This window comes from Schistocerca cancellata, chromosome 6 (assembly GCF_023864275.1).
Source record: "Schistocerca cancellata isolate TAMUIC-IGC-003103 chromosome 6, iqSchCanc2.1, whole genome shotgun sequence".
NCBI classification, from domain to species: Eukaryota; Metazoa; Arthropoda; class Insecta; order Orthoptera; family Acrididae; genus Schistocerca; species Schistocerca cancellata.
In genome coordinates this window covers 346,115,021-346,136,499 of record NC_064631.1, presented here as the reverse complement: position 1 = coordinate 346,136,499, position 21,479 = coordinate 346,115,021, and the positions used below count along the sequence as shown (strand labels likewise).

General features: G+C 40.3%; 1 protein-coding gene across 1 annotated transcript; it reads right to left on the bottom strand.

Annotated features, from left to right (window-relative positions):
* Positions 1-479: 479 nt before the first annotated feature.
* LOC126088320 (craniofacial development protein 2-like) lies at positions 480-21,084 on the bottom strand. Its single transcript, XM_049906452.1, has 2 exons — positions 20,242-21,084; positions 480-647 (listed from the first exon to the last, which is right to left on the bottom strand). Exons 1-2 carry the CDS (start codon positions 21,082-21,084, stop codon positions 480-482), a joined length of 1,011 nt encoding a protein of 336 aa, XP_049762409.1.
* Between the last annotated feature and the right edge of the window lie 395 nt (positions 21,085-21,479).

The window sequence follows — 21,479 nt, the reverse complement described above, 5'->3', positions numbered from 1 at the left end:
TTTTAGTCAGTCTTGTAGTCTTTGTTACTCTAGAATTCAGCTGGAAGAAAAGACAAAATGTGTGCAGTTAAAGTGGACTCTAATCCTTTCCTCATCAGCATTCCTTATAGGGAACACCTTTCGTAGGTATCTTCATCAGATCAATTTTAACCAGTCATATGTTGAGTACAGCATTGTCTTCTGCTACTAGACAGTGCCACAATTACCCAAAGTCATACACAAAACACACATTGTATGTGTTTGTTAATTCACGTAAGTCCACCAGATGATAAAGATTTAAACCTCTGAAATGCATAGTGAGAATGAAATAAATTGTAGCTGGTAAGCCTATAGAAAACTTATAGTTTTAGTCAGTCTTGTAGTCTTTGTTACTCTAGAATTCAGCTGGAAGAAAAGACAAAATGTGTGCAGTTAAAGTGGACTCTAATCCTTTCCTCATCAGCATTCCTTATAGGGAACACCTTTCGTAGGTATCTTCATCAGATCAATTTTAACCAGTCTTTGCCATTGTTTATTTCAAGCTTCATGCCAATAGTAATTGTTCGTGACTGCAGATGGTGGAAGCTCTCGAGTACAAGGGTAGGAAACAAATTTTGACTGACAATTTGCTGTGATCCTCTTTGCAATGAATTGATGATAAAAACAGTCTAAAATATGAGAGTTTTTCACTTTCTCTTACAGTGTAATAACTTTCTTTTGTTATAACAATTCTTCCTGTGCAAGTACATCATTGATTTCTCTTGGATAATAATTTTCGGGTAAGGTAATGTACGATGAATTTTATGTTGCTTTAAAGCACCAATGGAGTTGAGTGGCAGTACCACTATTTAGTGCCTTGCTTAACAAAACTACTGACATAGCAGTTTGTAAGCATACTTTCATTGTGTCTGGGTTGATGATTGATGCTGATCTAGATTTTGTAATGAATTTACCTGATAATGATTTCAGTGCATACATGAATGCCCCTCAAGATGTATCTGTTGTTGGGGACAAAGGTTAAAATGAAGTTGCCGAAATAGGTGAAGATTCTTAAGCTCTTTGAGGAGCAGCTGTCAGGAATTTTATTCACTTGGTGGAAAATGAGTAGGAGTCTGAAATTTCAGCAGTTAGGTAATAGAGACAGAATATGAAATTCCAAATGTACAGATTAGTAACAGAAGTAACAATATTGAGGAAGTATGTACGTGTAAGTGAAATTAAATATCGCACATTTCTATTTCTTTAAATTTCTGGTTGATTTATTGAGAAGTGGTAAAGGTTACAGAATCAGACGTTAACTTACCAACCATAACAAAATGAAGAAGCACCATCTGCACATAATCAGCAGCAAATGTTGGGTAGATGTAAGAATACTGACTATAAATTTAGAAAAACTGATATTGTAATCCAAGAAACAGAATGAGAAGAATCACTTACACTTCCATTAGCAGAGGAAACGACACCTTTGCACTACTACAAAGCATTTATAAATGATAATGTATCTGAACTCATTGTGAGCAGTCTAGCTTTGGAGATACATTGTTCCTTTGTGGTCAAGCAAAAGAATTTGAAAAGTTTTTTGTTACTTTACTGCATAAGAGTATAATGAAAATGTTCTAGTTTAGTCATCCACCAGTCACTGATATGAAAAGCAGACATCAGTTCTTCCAGCTACTGTGGTATTTTCACATAGTCAATAATCAGAAACTGTCTGAATGTAATGCTAATAGAGACACTCTTCAAGATTTGTCCACACGTGCTATTGGTTCCCCCGGAAGAATATGAAGTTGTTGATGAACAGATACCTTTCAAGGGTAGATGCTGTGTGTAAGAAATGGGACTACAAATATTTTATGAAGGCTGGTGCTTCAGGCATGATGTACAATTTTGAATTCATGCTAGCAGAAATACCTACAGCATAGCGGGTTAGATTTGTCTGGGGATATTGTTTTGACATTGACAGAAGCATTCCCAGAGAAACGGCATTTCAAAGTATTTGCAGATAGTCGATTTTCATCTATACGAAGAACAGCTGCCTCAAAGAAAGGGGCATTGAATTTTGTGGTGCAAACAGCATGGGAAAATGTCCTTTGAAAACAGAAGTCCACCTCACGAAAGCTGGACTTGGGTGCTTGGCGGAAGAGTGGAGACAACAGGAAATGTATAAATGTTGTGCCAGCTTACGCATGCCGTGATCTCACGGTGACATCACATTCAAGTGCCTGGCCGAGGGTTCGGTGAACCACCTTCACAGTTCTCTATCATTCCAGTCTCATATAGCGTGCAGAAGGAACAAACACCTATATCTTTCTGTACAAGTTCTGATTTCTCTTATTTTATTATGGTGATTAAAGACCTTATATTGTGGAAAGGTACAACAGATTTATGGGCGGTGTAGATCTTGATGTGTTGGTAGAATTGTCAGAGGTGGTATGTGCACATTGTGTACTGGTGCTTGTCTGTAGCCATTGTCGACGAATGGCCATTCCACCATTGTCTTATGGTCCAGTGTGGGAAAACTACAAAGATATCTCTCTGTTAATAAGGACTCCACAGCCGAAATGACTGTATGAACATCTTCAGTTATGGTTGTGTATTTTGATGGTTCTGAAGTCCGCCCCGATAGCTGAGTGTTCAGCGTGATGTATTGCCATCCTACGGGCCCGGGTTCGATTCCCGGCTGGGTTGGATATTTTCTCTGCTCAGGGACTGGGTGTTGTGTTGTCTTCATCATCATTTCATCCCCATCCAGCACGCAGGTCGGCCAATGTGGCATCAAATGTAATAAGACCTGCACCATGGCGGCCAGACCAGCCTCGCAAGGGGCCTCCCAGCTAATGAAGCCAAACGCTCATTTCCAGTTCCATGGTTCTGAACATTGTATAGACAGGTGGATAAAGGAGGTCAATGTATGTGTGCATCAAGTGCACTACTAAAATTGTTTACAGTTAATAACGACTTGTAAGCTCAATAATGTGATATAAAACCAATATTTTGCTTAAGTAAGCTGCTCAGAGAATTTTGTTTGTGACATTGTTACCTGGAAGTATTACTGTTTCTGAAAAGCAATGTTAAAATTTTTGTTTGAATAAAACTTAATGTCATATTTCACATATATACACCTACATAAGTGTAAAACTGCTGCAAGAACTTTGTTTCTCAAAACTTAGAAATTAAGTAAAGAAAGGTATCAGATAGTAACAAAAACCCGTTAACATGGAGACAAAATGCCAAGGATCCACACTGAAACCATGTTATTTTCTTTTTAATTTCTATAAAATAACATTCATCTAGTTCAGTGCTGTGAAAACTACTGTGAGGTGCATGGCAGAGACTATGTCCCATTGTATCGATTGCTAGGGATTTTTCCCTTTACCATTCATGTATGGAGCATGGGATGAATGATTACTTACATGCCTCTGTGTAACACTGTAATTGTCTTATTCTTTTTGTTTCCAAGGGAGTGGAATATATTCCTAGAGTCATCAATTAAATTTGGTTCTAGAAACTTTCTAAGGAGGTTATGATGGGATAGTTTCTGTATATATCAAAATGTCTGCCAGTTCAGCGTTTTCAGCATCTTTGTGAGACACTCCCATGGGTCGAATAAAACTTGTGACCATTCACGCTGCCCTTCTTTGTATCTGTTCAATATCCTCTGTTAGTCCTATTTCGTACAGGTCCCACACACTTAAGCAGTATTCTAGGATGAGTCACATTATTGTTTTGTGTGCAGTCTGCTTTGTAGACTGATTGCATTTCCCTAGTACTCTACCACCTGCTTAACTTGTGACCGAGACTGTATGATCATTACATTTCTGATCGCTACAAATTTTTACACCCAGATATTTATATGAGTTTACTTTTCTGGCTCTGAACACAATAAGAAAGACGGTTGTGAGAAACCAACTATTTATTTGGTCACGGCATCACAGTATACATAGACATTTACAAGAGTTGTCGATATATATAGAGTGACAGGTACATTTGTTTACAGGTAAAGACTGCCAAAAAGGAGCTGGTGCATGCTCATATAAAAAGCATTTTGCCTGCTCTATCGACTACGGGCGACCGAGACACTAGACCATGATGGTGACCTCTATTAGGGGCCTGGAGAAGCCAAAGGACATGATACTCAAACTGCCTGATGCATGCCACAGTAGTGGCGGCTAAGGTGCAGTAACATACAGGTTACTACACTTGCCCTTCCTTTAGGGGAAGGACAACCAGCTGCCCATTCCCCCAAAACATGCTAATGGATGAAACTTCCATACTTGAGGCACATGCCCTGCATGTGCACAATTCCAGGTCTGTGAGCCATGAAGGCAGGGAAGTGGGTGCAGCCTTACACGTTCCTACCCCTTCAAGAGCAGGTGGCCCCAGCATCACAGTGGCAGGGCCTCAGTGACAATGGAGTCAGCACTGAGAGCTGTAAGTTGGGTAATTGCGATGTCCAGCAGAAAGTTAGGTGGCGCTCGCAGATGTCCACGTTGGTGGAGGAGGCATCCGGGTCAATGTGGAAGATGCCCACGTACATGCAGGTGATGCACATCTAGGTGCAGGAAGCGTCTGCAGCAAGGTAGAAGGCGGCCACCTCAGTGATAGAGGTGTTTAGTTTGGAAACACCTGAGAAGATGTTGGAGGTGTGTGGAACGAGATAGAAGGCACCCATGTTGGTGCTGGATGCGTCAAGAGGGCAGACTGTATCATACGTGTGGATACGATCCACTGGTGGGAAGGAGAGAGCCAAGAAAACACTGTACAAGGGAGCAGGGAGCCTTCAATAGGAAAAAAAAAAAGAAGTATGACAGTGCCGTGAGAGTCGTGTCTTCTGCTGTAGACAGACAAAAGGAGGGCATTGGACGACCAATAACTTATAATGCCTAAGAAAGGTTTGGCAAAGTCAATACAGATTCTGTTCCAAGGTAATGTGGGTGCCGCCTAAGGGAGAAAACCGATTGTGCGGTGCGGGACATAGACTGTGTCAGGCCACGACTGAGGACAGGAAATTGCTTTATGTTGTAGCTTATCGTATGGCATTAGCCGTGAGCTAACGATAGGGAGCCCAACTGTATGTATGGTTGCAAGTTGAGGAGCTAAACAGCTTCTCCAGTGTCCATATGCAGTTCTGTCATGTTGCATGAAGCAAGAGAGGGTGGCTGGAAGTGCTGCATGGTGCCCTGGTTATTGCTGCCAACAGAGTTGTCCACTGTGGCAAGGTTCCTGGTTGGGGCTCCAGTGACATCCTCTTTTCCCAGCAGGCTTGTTGCTATCCGCCAATGTGTTCCACAAACAATGACAGTGCTGTCCCCCCTCAATTTGATTGGAGAAAGCGGAAAACAGTATTTGAGGGTGGATACGTACAATAAAGAGTGCACTGGCTGACATCTTTGTCCGGCGCGAGGGGAAGGATCACATCCCTGAGCATGGAGCTGGCAGAATGCAGCACGAAGAGAAGGTAAACTCGAGCGGCGAGGGTAAGGGTGCACGAGCAATGGAAAAAAAACAAAGCATTACCAGTGTCCATGTATGTTTCTTAAAACATGACGAAAAGTAGGTGGAGCTGTTAGTCAGAGGCTGGCAATCTGCAACAGTGTCATCAGATGACAGAACACAGAACGATGGAGCCTGTACTGTCAATATAGTCACGAAGTGGTTGAAGGCAACCATTCAAAGTTGCTGTTGCTGTCGAAGCACCTGAAAGTCCTGTAGTGGATCACATGAAAGTTTTGTAGCAGAGCACACGAAAGTTTGACTTGTCACCGCTTGTGTGGACGAGGTTAGAGAAAACAACTGTAAGAATGAACACACATGAGAAACAAACATGTCACCACTTGTGTTCTGACTCCAAACACAATAAGAAACTTAGTTATGAGAAATCAGCAACACTCTATTTTGTCACAGTGTGTCAGCATACTTTGACAGTTTAATTCTGCTTTGTGACATTTACAAGAGTAGTTGTTGTTTAGACTGACAGGTACATTCGTTAACATGCACAGACAGCTGGCCAGAGCTAGTTCAGAGGCACATAAAGAGCATTTTAACTGCCAGACACCACTGGCTCTTGGCTGCAGGCCACTGAAAAACATCAATACGATCAGTGACCATGAATGGGGGTCCTGGAGCAGCCGAACAGCACAATACTGAAAACTGCATGATGCACACCAGGGTAGTGGCAGCTAAGGTGTACTAACATATGGGTTACTACACTGACCGATCTCAACTGTGATTAATTGGGTACTGTGTTGTTTTGTTTTGTGAGGAGCACAAGTTGACATTTATGAATGTTTAAAGGAAGTTGCCAGTCTTTGCACGACTTTGAAATCTTATCTGACAGAACATTTGTGCAGCTGCTTTCAAACAGTACTTCATTACAGATAATTGCATCATCTGCAAAAAGTCTGAGTTTGTTATTAATGTTCTCCGCAAGGTCATTAATTTATAATATGAACAGGAAGGGTTCCAAAAACACTGCCCTGGTGCACATCTGAAGTTGCTTCTACATATGTTGATGACTTTCCACCCAAGATAATTTGTGTTCTCCGTACTGAAAAATTCTCAATCCAGTCACAAATTTTGCTTGATACCCTTTACCTTTATGACAATAAGTGTAGATGTGATACTGGGTCAAGTGCATTTCAGAAATAGAGGAATAATACATCTACTTCACTGCTTTGATCTGTGGCTTTCAGTATGCCATGTGAGAAAAGTGCATATTGGGTTTCACACGATCAATATTTTTGGAATTCATGTTGGTTGTCATTCTGTTCAAGATATCTTATTACATTTGAGCTCACAATATGTTCTAAGATTCTACAACAAAGGATGTCAAGGATATTGGACAGTTGTATCATGCATCACTTCTGGTACAGTTCTTGTAGATGGGTGTGACCTGTGTTTTCTTCCAACTACTGGACACACTTTATTGTTCAGTCAATATATAGTAGATTATAGTTAAAAGAGGGGATGATGCAGCCTCAAACTTGGTATAAAATCTGATAGGGATTGCATTGGACCACTGATACTAGTATCTATTTCACTTGTCTTTTTAGTGGTACGAAAATTAAATTGGGGCAACACTCCTGGGTTTTCTATTGTAAAGGAACATTTGAAAACAGGGTTATGCATTTCTGCTTTTGCTTTGCTACTCTCAATTTCACTGCCTGTCTTGTGTGTACATGTCTGAACACTAACTTTGGTGCCACTAACAGCCTGTATATACATCTAGAATTTATTTGGGTTCTGTGAAAGATCTTTCAGTGATGTTCTGCTATGGTACTCATTAAAGGCTTCCTGCATTGCATTTTTGACAGCAAAAAGTGTTTCATTCAGCAGCTCTTTATCTACTGCCCTATGCTTTGTTTTACACCTACTAGTCGGTTTCTTTAGTATTTTCTTTGCAGTGACTATACCATGGAGGCTCGCTCTCATCAGGAACTGTCCTGCTGGGTACGTATCTGTCCAGTGCGTAGTCAATAATTTTTTAAACTTGAGCCATAGTTCCTCTACATGCTCCTGTCCTGAGCTAAAAGCTTCAACTCTGCACTGAGATAGGACACTATTGCTTCTTTATCAACCCCTTTACTAAACATATCAATCTTTCTACTTTCTTTAATTGCCCATTGTACTTTGGTAATCATTGTTGTTACAATTCCTCATAGGCAGTGCTATCAGTTTTGATTCTCAAAACAGTCAGGTCTATTTGTTGCTATTAGATCTGATATATTTCTGTTCTGAGTGTGCTTCTGAATCAGCTGTTGTAGGTAGTTTTCTAAGAAGGCTTTTACTAACGTTTCACAAGATATCGTGTCACACTCACCACTAACAAAACTGTGATTACCCCAGTTGATTGCTGGATAATTAGTCTCCTTCAGTGATTATGGTATGATTGGGGAGCTTAAGTACGAACTTACATTATCTTAAGTTTTTGGTTACATCAGGTTGTGAGTGTGGTGGTTGTTAGAAGAATCCAATTTTAATTTTATGCCCAAACCTAATACCGAATCTTGTTCAGACAATCTTTCATGCTGCTTCAGTCTGTACATCAGTGGATTTGAGTTTCTTGTCTATAGTGACAAATACACCACCTCCATTTACCATTAGCTGTCCTTTCCATACACACTTAAATTTTCCTCACAAATTCTCATTGTTGTCAACTTAAGCATTAAACCAGCTTTTTGTAGGTGGTATCACGTGAGCATTGCCGCTTTTTAGTAGCGTTTGAAATCTGACACTTTGTTGGGAATGCTTTGCAGTTAACTGCTAGTATTTTAATACTCTCACCTGTGGGGAGCATTTCTTTGGACTTTACATTTATACTTCCGTGTCTCTTACAGCTACCGTTATTTAGACTGGATGGTGAGTTGCCTAATCTAAAAAGCCTTTGTGTGCATCTCACACACAGCTAGCTACCTGGGTTACAGCCTCTGATGTATAGTGCACACCCCACCCATTAAAGTGGACCTTACAGTTCTCAACACTATGGTGCAACTTGAGAAAGTCACAGCCTAGCATGTCACAGAACCTTTGTATTCTCTGGTTCAAGCCTTCCACTTGTCCCAGAACCAGGGGCTGCAATCTGATCTGGGACAATGCTGAATATTGTAAGCTACATTCTAACACATACAGTCACAACACCCCTGCGCATTTTTGCTATACAATGTGGTAGGAGCACTCCTAGCATATAGAAAACTACACTTCTGAATAGGATATCTGATGACTAAGAATAGTATCATTTGTATTGAAAGTTTTTGCAATATGGAGCATATTTAGCTCTATAAAAATCAGCACTAACCAAAAAATGATGCTGCATTTGTCTTTATTTAGTTTCCTAAGGACCCTGGGAGGTATGAAATGGTACATTATACAACTGTTTATTTATGATTCTCTTGTTACCTGTAGATATTTACTAAAGGATGTCATTTTCTTTTAAGAACTAAAATGGCTAATAAACAGCAGACGACCCGACCTGTTGCAGAAAGACATCATATATCTACCAAATTCAAGAAGGTGAAGTTTCCTTCACTACACTTTAGTCAAATTAGTGATAGAGGAATGTAGGAAACTTGTATGGAATGCAATACCTAGATTATTTAAAATACAAAATAAGCCACCAAAACTCTAGCTGAAGGGAAAGCCACACATATGTGATGGTAAAACATCAAAAGGAAGAAAAACATTTCCCAGCACAGAAGAAACCAGTTGCACAATCGTTATTACATATGAGCCATTGCCAGCAATGTGGAAGGCGTAGTATACTGTTAGCAGAGCCTGTTCTGTTGATGGTGCGAATGGAGCGGTCTAATGCCTGTCGAATCTCTGGAACAGTTCTGAAGTGAATGCCATGAAGTGGTTCCTTCATCTTCAGAATCAAATCAGTCACAAGGACTTAAGTCGTATTACTGTTTGTTTTTGGAGCATCACCTGCGACCAGCTTTGCGAAAGGAGAGGCGACACTTTCTGCACAACCCACCCATCATTTTGCACAACATTGCGCGGGTGCATACAGCACAAGCTATGAGTGCTCTGTTCAGTTGATGGGACTGGCAAGTACTGTACCATCCATCCTACTCCCTGAACTTAAGTCATTGTGACTTTGATTTGATTCTGAAGATGAAGGAACTACTTCATGGCATTCGCTTCAGAACTGTTCCAGAGATTCGACAGGTAGTAGATTACACCATTCGCACCATCAACAGAACAGGCTCTGCTAATGGTGTACTACACCTTCCACATAGCTGGCAATGGGTTCTACACAACGCTGCTGACTACGTTGAAGGACAGTAACAGGTGCAAACATGTAACTCTTTTGTATAAATAGTTACCACTATTTAAGTTCCAACCCTTGTACATATTCAGAAGTAATTCTTCAGTCACTTGATAATTTACTAACTCTTGGAATGCAAAGATATAATATCAGTTCCATTATTTAAGTAGAAAAATAATTAGAAACAAACAATGACCTTACAGCTTGCTTTCTTGCCATTAGGGGCCCTATTGACGTCACACAAACAGTTTTTGCAGCAGTGAGTATCATGACTGTATGTATTAGAATGTGTTGTGGACTTTGTTAAAACCCTCTGTGAACAAGGTTGGTATTCTGAATCTTATCTACCTGTCATTGGAATGTTCCAGGTTTGACCTCAGAGCCCCGACAAAGGACATTGTTTGTTCTAATGTATGACACTGTGCTGCTGGTTACACCTTGTTCCCTCAGTGACTGTTGGTACAGGCTCTACAACATGAGGCATAAACAATTTGTGCACATGCTGTATGAAATCTTCACAAGTTGTCAGCCGAGTAGCGTCGTCGTCTCGTAGCAACGTTTCGATGGAATGTGTCTCCATCATCTTCATGCGAAGTGTCGTGATATTGCTGTCTGATATCTCTGCTGGACCGCTCTGTGCTTCCCGCCGCGGACAAAGCAATGGGCTGTGCGTTCTTGCCTTACGTGGGTCCTCCAATGGCCAAGATCGAGAGAATTGTCAAGAAACATGAAGTGAAGACCTTTTTCCGCACAGCGGGAAAAATCAAAAACCTTCTCAGTTCGACCAAGGATCCACTAGGTCTGACGGTACCTGGTGTCTACAAGATCGGATGCGAATATGGGATGCAATATATAGGACAGACGCAGCATTGCATCTCATATCGCTGCAACAAACACATCAGGCATGTACGCTTGGGTCAGACCAACAAGTCTGCTGTGGCGGAACATAGTATTGACGAGAAGCACACCTTCGATTTAGAAGACACAAAGAAAATTTGCAGTACAAACGGATTTTGGCACTCATTAATCAGAGTCCATAGAAATATGGTTACACGAGAACCTAATCAAGCGTGACAGTGGCTACCATCTTAGCACAGACTGGGAGCCTGCAATCAGGAAAATCAGAGAAGAACGTTCCGTTCCACCAAGGACCATGGACGAAGCAGACAATGATGGACGCCGGAACACAAAACCGCACCCCCACCCCCCCACCCCCGGCTGCTCCAGGTGCATAGGGCAACTCTGCGGGCGCATGATTGGCTGGTGGCGGGAAGCAGAGAGCAGTCCAGCAGAGATATCAGCCCGCGACCGACGATATCCCGACACTTCGCCTAAAGATGATGGAGACGCATTCCATTGATACGTTGCTACGAGACGACGACGCTGCTCGGCTGACAACCCGTGAAGACTTCATATATGAAATTTGCCGAGAAAGCCTGCACTCACATATGTGCACATGGTGTTCTGTCGATTTTCACCTGCCTTGAGATGACTGGGTGTTTGTGTTGTCCTCATCATCCATGAAAGTGGCGAGATTGGACTGAGCAAAGGTTGGGAATTTGTATGGGCGTTGATCACCGTGCAGTTGAGTGCCCCACAAACCAATCATCGTCATCATCATCATCATCATCACAGTAGTGTTCTGTTCCATGCAATGCTGCCATTTCACCTAAGGATACTATTATTTGCCGTAAGTTTGAACTGCTTCTTTGTAATTACAAGACTGTGCGGGTGTACTATAAATGCTGCCACACCCACAGGTGTTTTTTGATCCCACATTTCACGTGAGGGGGTGGATCCAGCACAAGCACTCAAGGTATCACAAGCAGCAAATCAAAGAATGTACAGTATGATATATACCACAATAATATGTGCATTTGAGGCCTTCACTGCCCAGAGTGTTATGCACTTGGGTTGGTCATCTTCACTTTTGGTATCACACCCTACCTTGTACAGCTCTGTGCTGACCTACAGGTGTTACACTGAAACATATTGCTCTGCTCCACATGTTTCAGAGCATGAGTGAAATCGATCCTCCATAGATAGTCCATGGGAATGACATCCACAAGGTGAAGACTGTGTTTAATCATGAAAACTGCACATTCCATTCATACAACAGTTGCCAGTCCAATTCCAAGTCAACACTGTAGCATCAGCAAATTATCTAAGTTTCGATAATTTGGATATCATCAGTTAGTTAAGTATGTAATCAGCCAGTTCCAGTTAAATGACAGTTCAGCAAAAACACTTCTTATAAGCAAATCACTCTGTTACATTATTGGTCATAAATAACACCAAGTCCAAAAATATATTTTGCCCCCACAGGTTTTATACTTTTGGTTTTCCAAAAGACGCTGTCAACACTTTTTTTCCTCAAAATAATTCAGATCTCTGTTATATGTTAAGCAATTGGTCTGTGAGGTTGAAATCAAAATTATAAAGCCCACATTGCTCTGAAAGAGCTTGCTGTTAAAAGCCCACATTGCTCTGAAACAGCCTGCTGTTGCTAATCTTACTTGGACACTGCTGTTCACAGGAAAATTTGGACTCTGAGAAGAATTAGACAAACTGCAGATTCTGGACATTCCAGAACCAGTGTCACCCATCCAGTGAACGACAAACCTGATTACTTACAAATTAACAGGTGCTTTTCACTTCTGAGGGTATTTCATGTTCACAGTAGACACTCTGTCACTTTTTGGTTCCTATCTCACTACTTGCTCAACTAAATGGAGATAACTGATTCTCCCAAATAGACATGGATGAAACATATTTGCAGTTACTGCTTGAAAAGCATTCCAAACTTGTAAAAATTATTAAGACTTTATTATTATAAAGTGAGCCTCCCGAAAGTAATACCTAGTTAGTTCACAACCTTTCTGAAGAGGGCATCAAACTGAAATCTGGCTGCCATTGAGAAATAACCAAAACTGTTGAATATAAAGGCACTAAAATTATGTTGGTGAGGCTAATTACAGTGCTAGATTTATTCCTCACATATCAAAGATAAAATACTCAAAATAAAGTGTGAAATTATGTCATTAATTTTTAATAAACATCATAATGTGCTTACCAAGTAAGATTATTAAGGCACTGAACTCTCATTCAAAAGAGATCATCCAGACTTTGGTTTCTCCAAAGTGATTAAGGCAAATACCAACATAGTTCTTTGAAAAAGGCATGGCTAATTTCCTTCTCCATCCTACTCTAATCCATATTTACATTGCATCTCTAATGACTGTGTCATTGACAGAACACTAAACCATAATTTTCCTTCCTTTTTCCTCCTTATCAGCAACGTGTCAAAGTGTAACATGCCCATTTTGCATATAGTCCCTTCGTAGAAAGAGAGAAAGTAATAATGACAGGTGAAGGGTTTCTGGAAAAAAACAACCAATGTCATAAAAAGGCCAAGAGTGGTGTTATTAGTAGAAGGGGAATAACAGATGCTCCTCTCTCTCTGTACATCAAATATTCTACAAAAGCAGCAATAGTCACTGAGTTACAGGGGCAAGAAATATTGGTAGTTCCGTAAAAATGACCAACGTTGGTTGACTTTCCAGCAAGAAAAACCATAGTCAAATGACATTGATTGTTTTTGCTTACAATCTATAACATGCTCCACCATCTTGTGTTCTGGCCATCATCTGTTACCGTTGCGTTATAACAAAAGTTGAGAGGGATCCTGAATGCAGTGTAATTTGGCCACTTAAAAGGCAGAAGAAAAAGAAGAAATGTGCTGTGATAAAAGATCATAGAGTAAAAGGAGAGTGTCATCAAAGGAACAAAGGTGATTCATTTCCTAAAAGAGAAATAGGAGCTGATTGCAGGAATGGTGCTTGTTAACTTTAAGGTTGTGTGTACCAAATTACAAAGCTCATGGTTCATTATTGAGCAAGTGCTTTTGGAAATTCATTTATCAGTAATCGTTGCATTTCACTTATGGTAAAGTAATATGATAGTTATTATGACTTAACTGTTGTGATACATGTGCAGGTGCAAGAGACTGAAATGCTTTTCAAGTATAGGAATTAAGGACTGAGAACAACTGGCACAATTCAATGGTATGTCATCTGAGAACGGACAGAATTCTTACCCCTCAGGACTCATCATTTTCAAATGTAAAACAAGAGAGACGTCAGTATAAAGGGAAAACTGACCTTGCATATAACCATGATGTCACCAATCCTTATAACATAATGGTTAATGGCATTGACGCATTTTCCAATGTGAAACAGGAGAGACGTCAATGCAAAGGGAAAACTGACCGCCGGCCGGTGTGGCCGAGCGGTTCTAGGCGCGTCAGTCTGGAACCGCGCGACCGCTACGGTCGCAGGTTCGAATCCTGCCTCGGGCATGGATGTGTGTAATGTCCTTAGGTTAGTTAGGTTTAAGTAGTTCTAAGTTCTAGGGGACTGATGACCTCAGATGTTAAGTCCCATAGTGCTCAGAGCCATTTGAACCATTTTTTTTGAAAACTGACCTTGCTTATAACTATGATGTCACCAATTCATGTAACGTAAAGGTTAATGGCATTGACGAGGAAATGTGCCACAATGCTATGATAGCTCTACATGGAATAGCTAGAGCAAGGTTAAGAAGGATCCAGCATTCCTTAAAGTAACGGGTATTTCACTCAAGGACATGAGGGGTGAGAACCATTGGAGACTAACCAAAGCTCCTGCAGCAGTTCTCATACTTATTAGAGAGCGCGCAAAGTCATTCAGGGTCAGACATTCCCACTATTCCTGCCATGATAACCCAAACAGACCAAGTGAGGTGGTGCAGTAGCTAGCACACTGGACTCGCATTTGGGAGGATGATGGATCAAGACTGTGTCCAGCCATCCTGCTTTAGGTTTTCCATGATTTGCCTAAATCACTTCAAGGCAAAGGCCAGGATAATTCCTTTGAAAGGGCACGGCCGACTTCCTTCCCTAACCCGATGGGACAGATACCCTCACTGTTTGGTCCTCTACCCAAGATCAACCAACGAATCAACTAACCCAAACAGAGTATATTTACCAGTGTATTTGACCATGAGCCTTATGCACGAAATGTTCCTTGATGAAGTAAGACTGAATGTGCCACATGAACTTTATTTTGTGTTTTTAATTAATTTAACATTAAATTCAATATCCCATGAACACATGCTTGTTACAAATTGAAAGTGCATCAGATCATGAAGAAAAGAATGTATTAATGCAGAAAAAAAGAGTTGCATCAAAGTAGGGCCGATAATTTTTTTTTTAAATCAAGCATACAAACAAGCTGCTAGAGAGGGGACTTGCATTTTAATTTCATTTGACTTCACACGGAACCTACCATTGCCTCATATACTCGTACTTACCAGTGATCCTCTGCAGGCTACTCCGGTATTATATGTTTGGTGTATGCGATTTGGTAGCTGGCAGTGCTACCATGTACATTTACACAGAAACAGTAAGATGAAAGGAAGCATAGTAGTCACGTCTAGGTTGTTGCACTCTTTTAATAGCAAAGCCATCACTGTCGATCATTTAGTTATGCTGAGTGATAGGTTCTCTGGACAGAATAAAAATCATACAGTGGTATATTTCCAATATAAAGTAGTTCACTGCCTCCATGACAACAGTGGCAGGGGCACCAAGGGAATTCGTTTCAGTGAATCATGAGATTACTGTGTTATTTTCTTAATCTGTTTTCAGTACCACATGAAGTGAGGAAAATAAGTTAGAAAAAGTATAAAAAATCTATCACATTTCATTGAAAAAATTGTGAGAATATTGCCATTGAATTAAATGTACAACTGTAATGACAGAATCTGCTGCATTAAAGGATGAATGGAAGAAATAGGCTGTTTTGTGACAATTTTAGGCAAAAACAACCAGTCAGCATATTTTTTGTTGTTTAAAAGGACAGTTTTAAACTTTCAATGCCAAAAACTTGAGCAAACTGTTTCTTTCCTACGAGCAAATTTACAAAAAATTTTCCAAGTTTCAGTGTAACACAGAATGCACATTTGGACAGTTTATTGCTTCTCCTGAACATTTCATTTTTTGACACTGGTTGTTTTTGTGTTCCTTTCCTATGAGCAAATTTACAAAAAATTTTCCAGGTTTCAATGTAACACAGAATGCACATTTGGACAGTTTATTGCTTCTCCTGAACATTTCATTTTTTTGACACTGGTTGTTTTCATGAGAAGTTTTTCAATTACTGACCAGTTGTCATGCTACCAGTACAGATGTAGCAAGTTTGAAACTCCTCCATCTGTTATGTTTTCTAATCCCATGAATAACTAATTTGTTCCTGGTGTTTTGTTATTTTATTTTGAATGTTGTTGCACATGTAATCTGTACATGAATATTCCAGAATGTTATTTAGGCAAAGTTCCACTTAAATTCATTGTTCAGTTGGTACTATTGCTGTTATTGGTTGCAATGACGCAACAGAAGTGCACTTAATTAAAAGTTACAGTTAACTGAAAATTACGTAATGAGAAAACATTACAAGTTAATCAATAAAATAGGAAGTACTGCAACCACTCATTTGAAATCAGACATTCCACTCTTTCTGAGAACATACTTTAAATTACTTAAAAGTAGTTAACTTACAAAATAATTGACATTGACATTACAGATCACTATAAGCTTCGTTGCCAATTGTCTTTTTGTTTGTTAAATTCTGAACTTCGACACTTTACATTTGTTGCTATATTTCTTCTGAATCAAACAACACCCATTACTAATTAATTATGACACTAATTAAGATTTTTCATAATTTAACATAATGTAAAATTATTTTCAAGATGGGTGCCATGTTAGTAGTTAGGGTATTCCAATTGCAGAATCATAACAGGATTCCATACGCTTTTATAATTCACTAATCATCAACATTTTCTGTAAACCAAAAAACTGTCAAAATCCACACTTCATTCAAAATGGGAAACTATGATCTAGCCTAGATCAACAAATATCTGTACACCAATTCTTAAATAGGGCACTCCACCCTAAAATTGCCTGTTTGCAACTGGTGAGCAAATGTGCAACACCATTACGTCATAACATGATAACGTCTGCTGACCGCATTCTTACATGCAGCAGCTATGTCAGCCGGTATTGGAAAGTCCACTTTCAGATACGGACTGCATGACATCTATATAAAAAGAATCTGTAGCCAGAAATTGTAGAAGCAATAACTATATCGGTCAGTAAGTGTCTTTGCCACAGTTGTAACAGCTCGTAAAATGTACTGCGATTCAGTTGGATCTCATGTCCTGTCATGTATCATTATTAACATAATGACAGTATCTTGTAAGTATGTCACACTGTCATTTTGCATTCAACTATGATGAGTGTAATTAATTTTGACAACAGTGTACTGCTAAGACAGCAGTCCAATACAGTGATTGACAGGATTGATTAGTGCAAACACACTTTCACGGTACAATCTCATTTAAGTGTGATGTTCTTTGCTCAACCTGAAAACCAGTGCATTACTCTGGTTAAATTTTTCTGGGACACAACAAAGTGACTAATATTGTTAAGGTTATACTGATTGCCTTTTGCCATACTGAACAATTGTTAATTATTTTGTTGAGGTTGTTTGTTGCACTAAAACTGGACAGAAAGAACTGTAATCAACTAGGTATGTAACATTCCTCTACCCGCATTCAAAAGAAAACTGTGAAACCTGAACTGGCTATCAACAGTTAATATTTGAAAAGTGGTATAAAAAGTGACTAATATCCAGCATTACATACTGTGTGGGCTGCATTGTTGGAACTGTCCTTCTGCCAGTTGAGGGCTGACACACAAGCCACCACGAACAACAAACCAGGTAAAGTGAATAAGTTACACAGTGTCTTCTAAGGTTTTTGAGAAGGTAGTGTACACGGCCAGTAATCAGTAGTACAGAATGTAATATTTTGTCTGACTTACATTTTGGATTCACGAAAAGAGCACCAAAAAAAAACGCGCAATACACAAAACTTCTGCTTTTCAGTGAGTGGTCTCCTTTAATTCTAAAATATTTACATTCTACAAGAACTTTCCCACAACATATGAATGTTAGTTTCTCTCTTTCTTGCAAAGTGGTTGGGAACCTTCCATGTTGTTATTGCCCCAGCTTTCTCCTTGGATGTCTTCATTAGGTTCTTTATTTCAGGTGTTAACCCTTCAACAAAGGTCTGCAAGTAACTGACAGTTGTCCATCGTCTACATCAAATTTCTTTTCTTACATATTGAGGTTTAAAACTGAAGAAACTGCAGAAAAGTAGGAATTTATGGAAGTTGGGACATCATCATCATCATCATCATCATCATCATCATCATCATCATCTTTTAAGACTGATTATGCCTTTCAGCGTTCAGTCTGGAGCATAGCCCCCCTTATACAGTTCCTCCATGATCCCCTATTCAGTGCTAACTTTGGTGCCTCTTCTGATGTTAAACCTATTACTTCAAAATCATTCTTAACCGAATCCAGGTACCTTCTCCTTGGTCTGCCCCGACTTCCCCTACCCTCTACTGCTGAATCCATGAGTCTCTTGGGTAACCTTGCTTCTCCCATGCGTGTAACATGACCCCACCATCTAAGCCTGTTCGCCCTGACTGCTACATCTATAGAGCTCATTCCCAGTTTTTCTTTGATTTCCTCATTGTGGACACCCTCCTGCCATTGTTCCCATCTACTAGTACCTGCAATCATCCTAGCTACTTTCATATCCGTAACCTCAACCTTTTTGATAAGGTAGCCTGAATCCACCCAGCTTTCGCTCCCATACAACAAAGTTGGTCGAAAGATTGAACGGTGCACGGATAACTTAGTCTTGGTACTGACTTCCTTCTTGCAGAAGAGAGTAGATCACAGCTGAGCGCTCACTGCATTAGCTTTGCTACACCTCGCTTCCAGTTCTTTCACTATGTTGCCATCCTGTGAGAATATGCATCCTAAGTACTTGAAACCGTCCACCTGTTCTAACTTTGTTCCTCCTATTTGGCACTCAATCCGTTTATATTTCTTTCCCACTGACATTACTTTCGTTTTGGAGATGCTAATCTTCATACCATAGTCCTTACATTTCTGATCTAGCTCTGAAATATTACTTTGCAAACTTTCAATCGAATCTGCCATCACAACTAAGTCATCGGCATATGCAAGACTGCTTATTTTGTGTTCACATATCTTAATCTCACCCAGCCAGTCTATTGTTTTCAACATGTGATCCATAAATAATATGAACAACAGTGGAGACAGGTTGCAGCCTTGTCTTACCCCTGAAACTACTCCGAACCATGAACTCAATTTACCGTCAACTCTAACTGCTGCCTGACTATCCATGTAAAGACCTTTAATTGCTTGCAAAAGTTTGCCTCCTATTCCGTAACCTTGTAGAACAGACAATAACTTCCTCCTAGGGACCCGGTCATATGCCTTTTCTAGATCTATAAAGCATAGATACAATTCCCTGTTCCACTCATAACACTTCTCCATTATTTGCCGTAAGCTAAAGATCTGGTCCTGACAACCTCTAAGAGGCCTAAACCCACACTGATTTTCATCCAATTGGTCCTCAACTAATACTCGCACTTTCCTTTCAACAATACCTGAGAAGATTTTACCCACAACGCTGATTAAAGAGATACCTCTGTAGTTGTTACAATCTTTTCTGTTTCCATGTTTAAAGATTGGTGTGATTACTGCTTTTGTCCAGTCTGATGGAACCTGTCCTGACTCCCAGGCCATTTCAATTATCCTGTGTAGCCATTTAAGACCTGACATTCCACTGTATTTGATGAGTTCCGACTTAATTTCATCCACCCCAGCCGCTTTATTGCACTGCAATCTGTTGACCATTTTTTCCACTTCTTCAAATGTGATCCTATTTCCATCATCATTCCTATCCCATTCTACCTCGAAATCTGAAACATTACTGATCGCATTTTCACCTACATTGAGCAACTCTTCAAAATATTCCCTCCATCTGCCCAAGGCATCCACAGGATTCACCAGCAGTTTTCCTGACCTGTCCAAAATACTTGTCATTTCCTTCTTACCTCCCTTTCGAAGACTGCTAATTACACTCCAGAATGGTTTTCCAGCAGCTTGACCCATAGTCTCCAACCTGTTTCCAAAGTCTTCCCACGATTTCTTCTTGGATGCTGCAATTATCTGTTTGGATTTGTTTCTTTCTTCAACATAACTTTCTCTGTCTACCTGAGTTCAGGTATGTAGCCATTTTTGATACGCCTTCTTTTTCCTTTTACAGGCTGCCTTGACTGTATCATTCCACCAAGCTGTTTGCTTCATCCTACTTTTACACACTACTGTTCCAAGGCCTTCTTTAGCCACTTCTAGTACTGTGTTTCTGTACCTTGTCCATTCCTTTTCCAATGACTGTAATTGACTACATTCAAGTAACTGGTACCTTTCTGAGATCGCTGTTTTGTACTTGTGCCTGATTTCCTTATCCTGAAGTTTCTCCACTCTTATCCTCCTACATATGGACCTGACCTCCTGCACTTTCGGCCTCACAATCCCAATTTCACTGCAGATTAAATAATGGTCAGTGTCATCAAAGAATCCCCTGAATACACGTGTGTCCCTCACAGCCTTCCTGAATTCCTGATCTGTTATTATATAGTCAATGACAGATCTGGTTCCCCTGCCTTCCCAAGTATACCGGTGAATGTTCTTATGTTTAAAAAAGGAGTTTGTGATTACTAAGCCCATACTGGCACAGAAATCCAAGAGTTGTTTCCCGTTCCTGTTGGCCTCCATATCCTCTCCAAATTTACCCATAACCTTTTCATACCCTTCTGTTCGATTTCCAATCCTGGCGTTAAAATCACCCATGAGCAGAACATTGTCCTTGTCCTTTACTCTAACAACTACATCACTGAGTGCCTCATAAAAACTATCCATCTTATCTTGATCTGTCCCTTCACAATGCGAATATACTGACACAATCCTAATTTTCTTGCTAGCCACTGTCAAATCTATCCACATCAGTCGTTCGTTTACATACTTTATTGCAACTATGCTGGGTTCCATTTCTTTCCTGCTGGAAAGCCCTACACCCCATTGTGCTATTCCTGCTTTGACTCCTGACAGGTAGACCTTGTATTCTCCCACTTCCTCTTCTTTCTCACCCCTTACCCGAATGTCACTAACAGCTAAAACGTCCAGCCCCATCTTACTTGCAGCCTCTGCCAGCTCTACCTTCTTCCCAGAGTAGCCCCCATTGATATTAATAGTTCCCCATCTCATTACCATTTGTTTGCCAAGTCGTATCTTAGGAGTCCCTGGTTTGTCAGTTAGAGGTGGGACTCCGTCACCTCCAAAGGTCCGAGGCATTTTGCTCTGATTGTTGCCAGCATCATATTTAAAGTACCAGGGAAGCAGGTTGCTAGCCTTACTTGCCCCGAGTCCCATTGGGTTTTACCCCTAACGGCTGAGGGACTAACCGGTGGATTTGGTAGTCTTTGCTGTATGAGCACAAAGGTGACCACGACTCAGAATATGTCCGAGATGCCCAGCCTTATTCCGAAGTAACTGGTATCCCGACTGTCGGGACCACTTACTTGGCCACTCATACGTTGCCCGTGGTTCATGAACTAGGACATGACTACAGGAACCCACACCATGGGACCTGGATAAACTAAAAGAACCAGAGGTTATATATAGAGTTTAGAGAGTATTAGGGTACAACTGACAACAACAGGAGAAAGAAATACAGTAGAACAACAATT